Below are 14,782 nucleotides of genomic sequence, written 5' to 3' on the forward strand. Positions count from 1 at the left end.
TGGCCACCATGGGAGGCGAGAGAAGCTCTCCTGTACGTTCCGTCGGTGACGAAGTCAAGAGGAAGATAAATTGAGGAAAGAGAACGATTCGATAAGGTCAGATGGGCCAATCAGCCAGGCCCAGTAGAAGATGAGAAGAGCCCATTTATTTTCTGTACGCAGCCTTCGATCGCAATCCCGCTATTGATCGGGAGAACTTCTCTCCCAAGCTAATAAATATTCTTTTTTGCAAAATAGATAATAAATATTCCTGAAGTATTAAGTTAATAAGAAACTGATACAAACAATTTGCAAGCTAATGTGCCTCAAAGATTTAATCAAGCAGACAATGAACCTGCCCCGGCCCTTGAAAAACAAATTGACGAGTATACTAAAATACTTAACTTAATATTAATATGTCTTTTCACATGTTTTAGGTATCTATTAGACTTGAAGATTACAGATCTGGGGATAAAGCAGATGTCAGAGTTAGAGTTTATATAATTTTTTTTGTTGTGTTATATATATATATATATATATATATATATATATATATATATATATATATATATATATATTTCTCCCAGTTCAAATTAGTTCAAGCAGGCATACTACTTGGCCAGTTAATTTTGTTAATTGTATTCTTTGATTGCATCGTGGTTTGGATTTTTCGCTTCCTTTATAAGTCCGCTCCGGGTAACTTCAAATTCTGGATCTGCCACTGAATACTCCTACCAATCATATCTGATATAACACTCAGATCAGACGAAGGCTAGATTTACATGGAGATTTGTACATGATCGGTTTCAAGTAAAGCACAAGAAAATTACAAACGATCGAGTAACCTCACTGCGTTTACACTCTGACTATACACATTCCATGACATCTAAAGCGCGCCTCCATTGAGTGCGGCGATTTGGTGCCCGGGCTCAGATGAGCCCGGGCGTGAACAGTACCTCAATTTAAAATACAAAAAAGGTTCAAAAAATTCCAAATTTTTTTGTGATGCAAGATGCTTCTGTGCGTGAACCCCGTGCAAAATTTTGTGAAGTTTGGACATTCAAGAAGCTCGTGGCAAAGAAGACAAATTTTGGATGTCTGAGATTCTTTTGAAAATCACACTGTTCATGCCTGATTGTCTTTTTTGCCACGGGGTTCTCGAATGTCCAAACTTCACAAAAAATTTTGCACGGAGTTCACACACAGAAGTATCTTGCACCACAAAAAAATTGGAATTTTTTGAACATTTTTTGTATTTCAAATCGGGGTACTGTTCACCGGGCTCATCTGAGCCCGTGCTCTGCCTTGAATTATCGGCCTCCATTCCCCAATTCTCCAGCAGAGGTTCAGTGGTTCCTTCACTTCAGCCCTGTCTCGTGCTACGTCTGAATGCCTCACTCCCATCAACGGTCCACACTGGCACTGCCATGATGCAAATGCTGATAAGAGTGTAGCAATCCGGTGAACCTACCCACATTTACTTAAATTAAGTAATCATTTTGCTATCGCTTCAAGCCTTCTGAGTATCGCCTTGGTGTTGGGCCTCAGCGACGGCGAAGGGCTGCAGCAAGCCGTGGCCAGCTCGAAGAAGGCGTTCAGCTTCCTCTCGTTCCCGGACTTCCTGCTCTGCCTGACGAGGTCCGAGCTGATCGCGTCGGAGATCTTCCTCTCGAGCACCAGGTTCTTGAAGGACGCCGGCAAGAAGATGTCGCGGGAGCTCGGCGCGCGGTCCTCGTCGCCGGCCGGCTCCTTGTGCGCGAGCATCTCCAGCAGCACCACCCCGAGGCTGTAGACGTCGCTCTCCCTGGTGGCGTCCCTCATCTTGACCAGCTCCGGCGCCTTGTACCCCTGCGCCGCGGACGCCTCCAGCATCATTCCATCACACCAAATGCCGTGAACAAAGACGTCTACTTAATCGATCGTTTATGTCGTTCAAGAAAATCGTGAGAATAGTATCGTAGTACAAATGACAATGATGCGTGAAATACTAAAATGGGCTGAAAGTGCCAATATTGCAAATGGTTTTCGCTTGAAAAGACTGCACATGTGTGCATGTGCCTTCAATTAAGGCACACCAATGGCTTTTATTTCTTTGAAACAAGGCACAACAATGACTATGTTTACTACTGTTTGACAGACGATTATGCAACACTAACCACTGTTTTAACTGAACAACACACAGGACTGATAGTATGCCCCAATGATCACGATTGTGAAGGGTGATCTAATGACCTTATATAACATTAATAGCCAGGACCATTGCTTCAGGACAGTATCATGTGAGGTTTCAGGCTAACAACCAAAGCAGAGAAATGTTTCCTCCCTGGCCGCAGTATGCAATAATAAGAACCAGCGAAGATGGAATGGAAGTAAGAAATGAACTCTGTAACGTAACCGAACCTAACTATTGTAACACATCCCACATTGGCTCAAAAGTTCAAACTGATGGGCGTAATGATTTTTGTTTAGGGAAAGCTGCTGATCTACCTCTCTTTTTTCGAACTCGCTTAGCAACTACGCCATGCTTTTCCCTTTGTGACGAAATGTAATTGTATAAGCTTATAATAATGTTTCATGTGTGATCTCGTCGCAACAAATAGAATAAGAAAAAGTTTCATTTGCAGTGTGGGCTCATGTGCACTTTTGACGTAGAAAAATTCTGCATTTCAAAATGTCAGAAAAAACATGTCGCCTGATTCACAGGAGCATTCTGTAATTTCTTACTGCTACGGAACGGCCAAAACAACAGTGAGTGATGCGCACTGACCTTGCAAGAAGCGGTGGAGCGAGCCCGCGGCGTAGAAGGGGTGCACGAGCAGCTTCTCGCCCCTCGGCCCGACGTACACGGCGCGGAGCGGCACGAGGTTCGGGTGGGTGACCGCGCCGATCCGGCGCGCGGCGGCGGCGGCCTCGTCGGCACCCACGGCGCACGCGGGCCGCACAGCCGTCTCCCCGGAGCGCATCGCCGCGCGGTACAGCATGCTGTGCGAGGACTTGGCCACCACCTCCCCGGGCGCCTCGAGGATGGCGGCCACCGACAGGCCCTCGCCGCCGGGGAACCTGACGAGCGCGTCCGCGCCGCCGTGGCCGTGCGGGATGTTAGAATCCCACTGGTATATTACTCGATCTAACACTCAACTCACGAATTCAGGTAACGATTTAGGGTTACAATCTCTGAATACAAGAATTGGGGGAAGGAGGAGGAAGGGAAGAGAGACGCCGCCGGGTTCGTGCCGTGATCCACTGAATACCCTCCTCGTTGCCTCCTCTCCACTTACTTATAGCCAGCAACGCTTCAACATGTGCACAGCCCAGCCCAGCCCACATGCTGTCCACGGGCCAGCCCAAGTATGTGCACCGGTTAGGAGGGCTCCTAACATCCCCTCCTCCTTGAAATGCGGCTTGCCCCCAAGCCGTTGTCCTGAAAAGCTCGCCAGGATCCCATGGTGCTTGAAGATCATCAATCATGTTGGGGTCGCCAGGGTAGTTGTCGCAGTAGTAACCATTGTTAAGGTGGACTTGAACGAGCTCGAAGAAGCAGTCGTAGTCACGGTGGTAGCCGAAGCCGGGGTAGATTTCGACAAGGTCGAAGCAGTAGTTGTGGCCAAGGTAGGCCCCCCCGAAGGATGTATAAGACTTGGAAGGCTCACACGGCCCTGATCCCACAAAAATTGTTGTACCTTGAACCCATCGAAGTCCATGCAGTAGCCGAAATGAAATGTAGCTGGCGTGGACAAGGTAGGCCGCAGTTAAGATGATGACACACCTTTCTCCCTCGAAGACCACTCGCCGAGCCAATTCGGGTAACAACGGCCATGCCATCCCTCCAGGATCCCAAGATATGTCCAACAGGTAGATGCCCCAGTCAGATCCAATCACATCCATATCATAATTGAGCATATAATCTGAATTGAGCCACAACAAAGAGCACCAATTGTTAGAAACATCAAGCCGTGAATTCAAAATGTCTAGGTGCTGGTCCAGAACTAGCATAAGCTCACACAGTATAGCTTTATATACATCAATTTCTGGAAGCTCCCTTGTCGGACTGTCGCTGAAACTACATAGGCCATAGAAATTTTTGAAGCGATGTGGTGCCATGGTCAGAACCACTACTAAGTCTGTGTGAGATGGTTGGCAAGGATACAACACCAGATGCCCAGCGCCATAGCAGCCTGCTACCATGTATAGGCCATCTGGTTGAGAATTGCCATCTGTATCACAATGGCCAGTCCCGCTAAATTCTTCTTGATGTAAACATTGCCACTGTACTGAAATGTTCCTGTGCCGCCTTGTGTCTGGCATTTTGTCAGTCCTAGGAAAAGGTAACTGGGGAAAGAACTGCTGCTCAAAATGTGTGAATGTATATCTGCAGGAAGGCCATGGTTGCAGCTTGGCTGAAGGAACTAGAAAAATATGCAATATTCTGAACTTCACAAGCACACCACAATCTTTTGTTTGATCTGGTCGACGCCGCAGCTCATAATCAATGTTAGCAGAAGATAGTAGAACCAAGCACCGCATCATCACCACAACACCCAGGTTCAGATCACCCATAAGTTGCATTATCGGCTGACTCAGGATAGGCGTATCTCTCGGCGTCATGGGGATCCAACAAGCAAACTTCTCATAAGTACATGGTTTCAGTCGCGCACTTGGCAAATACCTCAAGGATGCTCTCCAAGATTTCAGATCATGAGATAAATACTGCATCGCATATGTAACCAGCGGTAGCAGCCCTGTATGCTTCAGAATCACTTCGTCAGGAGAGCAAGCAAATGACGGCCATGGCATAAGACAAGGCCTGCTAGCAGATGTTTCCTCTTGGAACTAAGTGGCCATGCAACTTTCCATTGAAAATGTTTAGACCAATTAGGGAAAACAGACAGAGTGTTGAATTTCACTCTTTTTGACCCAGCCTCACAACATTTGCTTGGCTCAGCGGAAACCAAGAAAGTGAGCTGCCCTTGTTCAGTGATGTTAGCTAGATCAAAAGATAGCACTGGCTCACACTGTATTAACTGAAAACCAAAACCGCTCATCCTATTCCAAGCACTGTGTTTCTTCGCACGCCGAAACTGATTTACAACCATAGGAGCAAGACCAGAATGATGCGTTCCCACAGCAAGAATAATAGTGCATGTACCCCATTCCAAAGGCCACTGTTTATTGTAAGAAAATAGCTTGGCATGCTTACGGTGACAGGAACCAACATTGTTCTGTTGCAAAGACCATAAGCACAAGGGCTCGATAGAGCTTATCTGGATGCAGTGTACATTGCGATTGCCCACAAGTTCTCCAGCATGACATGATTCCACAGGAAAGGTGCTACTAGTCATATCAAGCAATTGGACAAACTGGAATGGATGCTCCATGAACTTCTTCACGGGAAACGGCCAAGGGATGGGTCGTACCTCCCTGCCATCTGCAAGGTCTCCCCAAAGTGATGGCCATGGCATCGGACGTATACGCAGCCCGTGGTGCCTTGTGGGCGGCAAATCCACGTCATGGTCCACGAACAGCTGCATCAGTTTGATGGATGAAACCTTGTTTGTCACAAGATGGGAGGTGTTGATGGAGATCAAAAATGAGGCATCGAGCTCCCCCACGCCGTCCTTGGAATCGATGTCGGTGGTGGACGCCCCGGAAGGAACGACCTCCTCGGTGATGCAGAAGGTGCCCGTGCTAATGGAGTGCGTTGGCCGTACAGCTGCGAGCTGCTCAACCTCATTGTCGTTGAGGTCGACCGCAGGCTTGACGAGATTGGTGGTGACCTTGTTGACGCTGTTGGTGGCGATAACTTGGTTCGAGCCATCCGTCGAACAGGTGATGTGCGCCATCGTGATGTAGGCAGGGGGCGCGCCGTGGATGACCTCGAGGACCTCCTGGGCCTTGGTGGTGGAGGGGACGCCGGGGAAGACGGCGAGCTCGGTGACGACTTCTGGAATTGCCGCCACCAATGTGTACTCGTCCGTGCCCACGACGGGGACACGGTAGTCCCTCTTTAGGGAAGACTTGGGCGATGTATCATGGACATGAGGCGGTGTGCTGGTGCTGGCTGCCGCAGGGATGTTGACGGACCCGACGGACTTGCCGTCATGACTAGAGATGGCCGTGGTGGAGTTGTTGAGGTCGACGACAGTGTCACGGTTGTCCTTGACGACGGTGGGTGAAGGAGACGCTGGGGCCGGCAACACGTCGAGTGTAGCGCACCACGTCTGCAGGCGGCAACACCGGTAGTAGATGCAGCGGCCATCCCAGTACGCGAACGCGTGCGCCGCCGCGTGCGCCGAAGTGAATCGGACGTCCACCGCTACACAAAGCTCTCCATCCTCTGATTTTGTTTGGGGATACACCACCAACTGCTCTACACCAAAAGGAGCGAAGAGGGAATACACTACATCAGTAGTGATAGGGTAAATCGCTTGCTCCACCACCATGCTGAGAACTTGATCTGAGGACATTTGGTGGCTAGTCATTTTATCGAACAGGAAGAAGGCGATGACTCGTTGGGGGGGGGGGGGGGGGGGGGGGGGGGGGGGGGGGGTTCAGGTAACGATCTAGGGTTACAATCTCTGGATACAAGAATTGGGGGAAGGAGGAGGAAGGGAAGAGAGCCGCCGGGTTCGTGTCGTGCAGCCCAGCCCAGCCCACATGCTGTCCACGGGCCAGCCAAGCATGTGCACCGGTTAGGAGTGTTAGAGTAGTCATTATGGTAGTTCAAGTCAGTTTTGTACCCCTACCCCAAGTCGGTTTGTACCCTCTTATATACTCTTGTATGCCGCACCAAATCATCAATAAGAAACAGTTTTATTCAGCTTTCATGGTATCAGATACCGGTCCCAGGGTTTAGGGTATGGCTCCGCCAACGCCACCGCCACCGCCACCGCCGCCGCCCGGCTACTTCGAGCGCCGGGCCGCACTCATCGCCAAGGCTGCCAACGCCGCGGCCGCTTCTCTCTCGGCCCTTACCATAGCTCCACAAAACTACCCTGCATCCATCCTCGCCGCACCAATATCTCTTGCTGACACAATCTCCGACATCAGCCCCTACATCCCCATAGTTCTTGATCTCGCCGCCCACAACTACTACCATTGGAGACATCTCTTCGATCTCCACCTCGGCCGCTGCAACCTGCGCTCGCATGTCGCCGCCAACTGTCTTCCCCGCCCCGACGATCCGCAATGGTTGAAAGACGATCTCGCGATCGTCCAGTGGTTCTACACCCGCATCACCACCGAAATCTTCAACATGCTCGATCACGACGGCGCCACCGCTGCCAACATCTGGCACTCCCTCCGTCAGCTCTTCCAAAGCAACACCGACGCTCGGAAAAACGCTCTTCACACCGGGCTTCGCAATATGGTGCAAGGAGACGCCCCGGTGAACCTGTTCTGCCAGCGCGTTAAGACCATTGGTGATGAGCTCCGCGAACTCGGCGATACAGTTAGCGACTCACAGCTAATCAATATCGTCGTCGTCGGCCTCGGCGAAGACTTTGACAAGCAAGCCTCGTTCATACCGATGATACGGCCCCCTCCTACCTTCGCTGAAGTTCGTTCCTTGCTACAACTCGCGGCGGAAACACAAGCTCGCAAGGACTCTCGCCCCAAGGTCTTTCATGCTGCGGCTCATCCTCCTCTGCCGTCTACACCAGCGCCGCCTTCCAGGCTGGCTCCTGCCGCCGGGCCGTCCGCATCGTCATCTGTTCAACCGCCCCCAGGCTGGCGTCCTAGTCCGAACTACCGCGGCAAAAACCCTATCTACAGGCCGCCGTCGACTCGTTCGGTTCCGCCTACGACATCACCAGCACCGAGTCCTGCACCACCCACCAGTGCTCCATCTGCGGTTGCATGGCGGCCTCCTCATGATCCTTGGACGGGGCTTGTTCAAGCATGGCCCATGCCCTGGTCCGCTCCGTCCACCCTCGGTGCTCCGCCGGCATACTCAGGTGCCTGGCAACCCGGCCTTCGGCCGCCTACTGGTGCTCCCGGGGTTCTCAACCCCCGACAGTCGGCCAATGCCTATCACGCCGCCCCGACGTATGCTCATTATGGTCATTACAGCACCGACGGCGGCGCCTACTACACACCTCAGCCGGTCGTGCTCCCGACGCCACCCCCACCACAGCCGGCCAATGCCTACTACACTCCCCAGCCGGCCCTACTGCCTTCACCATCGTATCCGCCGGCACTGTTTCCGACGCCACCCTCACCTGCGACGCCGAGCTGGGATCAAGCTGCCTTTCTCCAGGCCATGAATAACTTTGCTGCACAAGGAAACTCAGGTACGGATTGGATCTTTGATTCAGGGGCCTCTAGTCATATGTCTGCATCTAGTAATTGGTTATCTTCTTGCACTAAATCTCCTTTCCCTTCCATTATCCTTGGAGATGGATCATCTGTTCCTATATATTGTGTTGGTCAGGCTCAACTTCCCTCTTCCACCAAACCTCTTTTACTTCGCGATGTTCTAGTTGCACCCGCCCTCATTAAAAATCTTATCTCTGTTCGCCAATTTACTTGCGACAATCTAGTTTCGGCTGAATTTGACCCTTTTGGTTTATCTGTGAAGGATTACCTGACCAAGGCCGAGATCGCTCGCTTTAATAGCTCCGGTGATCTTTATTCTCTTAATGGAGTTCCTGCCGCCACCCCTCCAACATCCATGCTGGCCTCCGTCGATCTCTGGCATCGTCGCTTGGGCCATCCCAACCCCGCCGTCTTAGCTTCTATGCTTAGTGAATTTACCATACCATGTAATAGGGACTCTCATAATTCTGTGTTTTGCGAGTCTTGTCAATTAGGCAAACATGTGTGTCTTCCCTTTAGTTCCTCTAGTTCTTGTAGCACTTATCCCTTTGAATTAATACATTGTGATTTATGGACCTCTCCCATTGCAAGTGTTTCGGGTTTTAAATACTACCTTGTTATCCTAGATGATTTCACCCACTTTGTCTGGACTTTTCCTCTACGCAACAAATCCGAGGTCCATTCTCTTTTCCTTAATTTTCAACGCTATGTGTCTGTTCACTTCTTCCTCCCAATTTGCTTTATCCAATGTGACAATGGTCGCGAGTTTGATAACATTAAAAATCGCACTTTCTTCTTACAACATGGCATCCTGCTTAGGTTCTCATGTCCCTACACCTCCCCTCAAAATGGTAAAGCAGAACGCTCTCTTCGCACCCTCAATGATATAGTTCGCACTCTCCTCATTCAATCATCTATGCCTCCCAAGTTTTGGGCTGAAGCCCTACACATGGCCACCTTCCTTCTAAATATTCGACCTTCCAAAACTAAACTCAACACTACTCCCTATTATTCCCTCTTTCTTTCCCACCCCGACTACTCCGCGGTTCGTGTTTTCGGCTGTCTCTGTTTTCCCAATGCCTACGCCACTTCTGCAAATAAATTGTCACCACGCTCTATCCCATGTGCTTTTCTCGGCTTCTCTGACGAGCACAAAGGCTATCGCTGTCTCGACCTTCACACCGGACACGTTCATGTCTCTCGTCATGTCACGTTTGCTGAGCACATTTTTCCTTTCTCACAACGCACTACTACACCATCCAACACCCCTAGCTCCGCAAACACCCCCTCTCCCCGTCCTTTCCAACTATATACTCCCCTACCTGCCGAACACAACTTATCACCACCACCATTAACACCCACCATAGCCAATCCCAACCATACACTCACCCCACCCGAGACGTCCCCAACACCCCCGACCCCTGCTCCCTCCCCAACACCCCCGGCCCCTACTCCCACTCCACCACCCAGCCCTGCTCCCACTCCACTACCCAGCCCTACTCCTTCGTCCGACTCTTCCGCTGCGCCGGACTCACCAGTACCCACCTTACCCCCTCGTGCTATTCCTACAGCAGCCCTGATTAATGATCATCGCATGCGTACTAGGGCCAAATCAGGATTTCATCAACCCCAAGACCGCCTAAACCTTCATACCTCCGTATCTCTCACTTCTCTTCCAAAGAATTACAAAACTGCTCTACTTGATCCCAATTGGGCCGTTGCCATGCAAGAAGAATATAATGCTTTACTTCAAAACAACACCTGGCAACTTGTTCCTCGTCCTCCCAATACAAATATTGTTTCTGGCAAATGGATTTTTCGCCAAAAGTTCCACTCCGATGGGAGCCTCTCACGATATAAAGCTAGGTGGGTTTGTCGTGGCTTTTCTCAGCAACAAGGAATTGATTACGAAGAAACCTTCTCTCCTGTTGTTAAACCTAGCACCATTCGCACCGTTCTTAGTGTTGCTGTCTCCTCTTCATGGCCCATTCACCAACTTGATGTTAAAAATGCTTTCCTCCATGGTTCCCTTCAAGAAACTGTCTACTGCCAGCAACCTCTGGGTTTTGAAAATCCATCCTTTCCAACTCATGTATGTCTTCTTCAGAAATCTCTCTACGGTCTTAAACAGGCCCCACGAGCTTGGTTTCAACGCTTCTCCTCCTTCATTCAAACAATAGGCTTCACTCCATCTCTCTCCGACACCTCTCTTTTTGTGTATCATCAAACTTCTGACACTGCCTATTTACTTCTCTATGTAGATGATATCATTCTTACTGCCTCCTCTCAAAAGTTCTTAGATCATATTGTCTCTCTTCTTAGATCTGAATTTTCTATGACTGACCTAGGACTCCTTCATCATTTCTTAGGCATTGCTGTTGTTCGAGATTCCTCTAGCCTTTTTCTTTCCCAACGCCAGTATATTCTTGATCTTCTTAATCGTGCTGGTATGCTTGACTGTCAATCATCTCGCACTCCTGTCGATACTAGTTTTAAACTTTCGGCTACCGGTGAACCCTTTTCCGATCCTACTCTCTATCGTAGCCTAACAGGTGCTCTCCAATATCTCACCATTACTCGTCCTGAAATCTCTTTTGCTGTTCAACAAGCATGTCTCTATATGCATGATCCCCGGGTTCCTCACTATAATCATGTTAAACGCATTCTTCGGTATTTAAAAGGAACTCTCAATCATGGTCTCCACCTCAATAATTCTTCTCCAAACTCGCTTACCACATACTCTGATGCAGACTGGGCTGGTTGTCCTGACACTCGAAGGTCCACTTCCGGTTTTTGTGTTTTTCTTGGTAACAATTTGATTTCTTGGTCTTCGAAAAGACAGGTTACAGTCTCACGTTCGTCGGCCGAGGCTGAGTATCGCGCTGTGGCACATGCCGTTGCAGATACAATCTGGATTCGGCAGTTACTCTCCGAGCTACACAGGCCTATTGAGCAGGCCACTATTGTCTACTGTGACAACATATCAGCAGTCTACATGACCAGCAATCCAGTTCAACACCGACGCACAAAGCATATTGAGATTGATATTCATTTTGTTCGTGAAAAGGTTGCTCTTGGTCAGGTTCGGGTGCTTCATGTTCCCTCTACGGCTCAGTTTGCTGACATTTTCACCAAGGCACTGCCTACTAAGCCGTTTCAAGATATCTGTTTCAGTCTCAACGTCGTCGAGCCTGCCGTTGATACTGCGGGGGGATGTTAGAGTAGTCATTATGGTATACGACTTCTAGTCCAAGTCAGTTTTGTACCCCTACCCCAAGTCGGTTTGTACCCTCTTATATACTCTTGTATGCCGCACCAAATCATCAATAAGAAACAGTTTTATTCAGCTTTCAAGGAGGGCTCCTAACACGGGCTGACCCCGAGGCGGTCGGCGATGGGGCCGAGGTACGGCCGCAGCGCGCCGAGGCGGTCGGCGATGGGCGCGAAGTAGGGCAGCAGGGTGCTCCGGGTGGCATTGCCGCGACGGCGGAGGCAATCCGGGACGCGGAACAGGAGGCGGTCGAGGCGGAGGCCGCGGAGGCGCGGGCGGAGGTAGCGGTAGAGCAGGTAGGCGAAGAGGACGCCGAGTATGGGAAGCGGGATGGAGTTGGTCCGCCCCTTGTGCATCGGCTCGTCCGAGGCTCCGTCCGCCGTCGCCGGCTGTGCGTCTGCGCCTGCCTGCCTGCGCCTAGTTCTTGGAATAAACGGAAGGCGAAAGCAGTGGCGAAAATACTACACGCACGGATCTTTAAGGGGCTGCAACGGACCCCTTCTGGTGGTGGGGTTCGTGGCTCGGCCTCGCCCAGGATTCGAGGCAAAGCCCCTCGCTTTAGCGTGTGCTTTGCTCGGTTGCCTTGGTTTTTCTAAAGTTCGGTTGCCTTGGTTTTTGGCTTGGGTTCGAGCATTCAGGTATTTTGGTTATTTCAGTATGGGTAGTTCGGTTTATGGACAATTCGGGTATTTTGGTTATTTCGGTTCGGGTAGCTCGGTTTATGGATAATTCGGGTACTAAAAAATGGGAACCGGATTTTTTTCTGCCAAAAAAATACCCGAACCCAAATTACCCAAAATTTTGGTTTGGGTAATTCGGGTACCCAAAATGTTTGGAGCACACATAAACTTTTGGTATGAATAATTCAAGTAGTATGGGTATTTTAGTTGGGATATTTAAATTAGTGCCCCTGGTTCCTTAGTTGTGCTCACTTTTCCCCACGCTCCAAACTTTTGCTCACTTTTCCCCTCTTCCTTAGCTGAAACTCTCACAAATGCTCATAGCGGGCGTTTGCCGTCTTGACCGTCCATTGACCGTTAATTGCTGACGAGTGGGGCCGAGTCTTCGTCTGACTGTTGCTTGCTGACGGGTGGGACCGCAAGGAGACACGTATTGGGCAGCTTGTCTGAATCTGAAACAAATCTAGATAGGCCGCACTGCACCGCGCCGCCCCTCCCCCTCCGCTGGCGTCGTGCCGCGTCCACCACAGTTGTTTCCTCCACCCTATGCCCCTATTCAGTTCGTCGGCGACGCCGCGTCTCCGCCAGATATAGCCCACCTCCCCACCTGGGATTACATAGCGATGTTGAGTGAGGATGGCCGGAATGCAGTCGACCGTGGAGAGGATTGGGTGGAATCCGCGGCAGATAATTCATGGATTAAACCTGGGTAAGCATTGTTTCCTCTCGAATTGACGTTCTAAGTCGTATTGTAGGCCGTATTTGACTTCTGTTTGCTTGAATCGTTTGAATTTGTGCTCGATTTTACCCGGCTAACTGAAGCCTTTGTTTCCTTCAACAAAATAGGATTGATCCCGCGCTGGCTTTCCGGCTGGCGATTAGAATGGAAACTAGTGTGCTGCGTGGTACTAAACCGCATTTGATTTCATCATTTTTCTATCCCAAAGTGGTAGAAACCAGCATATCTTTCAAAGATTTGTGAGCTGAGCTCCGAAACACCTATCCCTGGAGTGATGCCGATGCTGTTGAACTGAATTACTTCAGCAGTGACGAGCAAAGATTTCTCCCACTAACTTGCGACGATCATATGCCGTTGCTTTTTGCTGGGATTGCTGGCTGCCGATTTGGTAAACTCCAAATCGATGTGCTTCAGCCACGCGCAGAACGGGCGAAGGGGAAGGGAGTTCAGACATCATCTGTCTGTGCTAATAGCCAGCACCCCGGCACTCCTTGTAGGTCGACACCAAGTAAAGCAAGTGGTTCATGGAGCCAGAACATGCCTGCTGCCAATTCTGGTTCCGATTCAGCTGCTGCTTCTCGTGTACCTTCTGCAGTTGGTGTAGAAGAAGATGCAGAACCTGACGAGGCAGTGCCTACAAATGATGATGAAGACGAGATGATGTTTCCTGAACTGGTCGATGTAGCCAGTCAGCAAGCAGTGGATGACGAATATATGGAGGAGCCCATCAGCCAAGCTAGGTTTGATGACACTGACGATGAAAAGAAGGTGGAGAACATGGAGAGCTTAATCGAGGATGAATACGATGGTGATGACATGCCAACAATTGAGTGGAACAGGGAAAAACCTGAGCTTAGTGTAGGTACCATTTTCCAATCAATGGTGGACTGTCGGAATGCAGTGACAACATGGTGCATTATATCTGAAAATACCTATAAGATTAAAAGGAGTGAGCCAACAAGGTTCACAGTATTTTGTCCATATCCTAGGTGTAGGTGGAAGTTGCATGCATCTCGTATGATCAAGAGCAAATATATTCAGGTAATCCAAGTTCAGTTAGTAATTTAGTTTCAGATCGTTGAGTAAGGTTTCTCAACTGTTTTTTACCCTTTTATTTTGTTTCAGATAAAGAAAAACCCACACAAGCACACATGTCCACCTGGAGGGGGAGGGGGGAAGGCCAAAACCAAGCTAGCAAAAACTAGGTGGGTGGCAGATGCTATATTGGATTGGCTGAGAGAAGAACCTGGACTTGGTCCAATAGCACTCCATGGGAAGCTTTTTGAGAAGTACAAGATAGAAATTCCTTACATGAGAATTTTCAATGCTAAGGAAAGGGCTCTTGACAGAATTAATGGTCAATGGAATGACAGTTTTCAGCTGCTTTACACTTTCAAAGCTGAAGTGGAGATGGCAAGTCCAGGGAGTGTTGTAGAGATTGACAAGCATACAGTTCCATTCAAAATAAATGGGAAGTCATTGCAGAAGGAGTGCTTCAGAAGGGCTTTTGTTTGTTTCAAGGCTTGCTGGCAGGGGTTTCTAGATGGTTGCAGGCCCTATTTGGCTGTAGATGCTACACATTTGACTGGAAGATGGAGAGGATAGCTAGTAGCAGCTTCTGTAGTTGATGGACACAACTGGCTATTCCCAGTTGCATTTGGTGTGGTGGAGGCAGAGTCTGAGGAAAGTTGGGTCTGGTTTCTGCAGCAGTTGCGCAACATTATAGGCACACCCCCAGGTTTAGCTATACACACAGATGCTTGCAAGGGTTTAGAGAGTGCAGTGGAAATTGTATTCCCT

General features: G+C 49.6%; 1 protein-coding gene across 1 annotated transcript; it reads right to left on the reverse strand.

Annotated features, from left to right (window-relative positions):
- Positions 1 to 705: 705 nt before the first annotated feature.
- LOC120966487 (putative kinase-like protein TMKL1) lies at positions 706 to 13,436 on the reverse strand. The gene is made up of 4 exons (XM_045230409.1): positions 13,318 to 13,436; positions 11,671 to 11,986; positions 2,747 to 3,089; positions 706 to 1,886 (listed from the first exon to the last, which is right to left on the reverse strand). Exons 1-4 carry the CDS (start codon positions 13,434 to 13,436, stop codon positions 1,474 to 1,476), a joined length of 1,191 nt encoding a protein of 396 aa, XP_045086344.1. The 3' UTR covers positions 706 to 1,473.
- Positions 13,437 to 14,782: the final 1,346 nt, after the last annotated feature.

This window comes from Aegilops tauschii, chromosome 6 (genome assembly GCF_002575655.3).
Source record: "Aegilops tauschii subsp. strangulata cultivar AL8/78 chromosome 6, Aet v6.0, whole genome shotgun sequence".
NCBI classification, from domain to species: Eukaryota; Viridiplantae; Streptophyta; class Magnoliopsida; order Poales; family Poaceae; genus Aegilops; species Aegilops tauschii.

Excerpts from the sequence above, each read along its gene's own strand:
- LOC120966487 (XM_045230409.1), bottom strand. The coding sequence starts at position 13,436 with ATGTCTGAACTCCCTTCCCCTTCGCCCGTTCTGCGCGTGGCTGAAGCA. Across the intron at positions 11,987-13,317 it reads ACGGCATATGATCGTCGCAA|AACTAGGCGCAGGCAGGCAG; the intron begins GTTAGTGGGAGA and ends GTTTATTCCAAG. Across the intron at positions 3,090-11,670 it reads CCATCGCCGACCGCCTCGGG|TGGGATTCTAACATCCCGCA; the intron begins GTCAGCCCGTGT and ends GTAATATACCAG.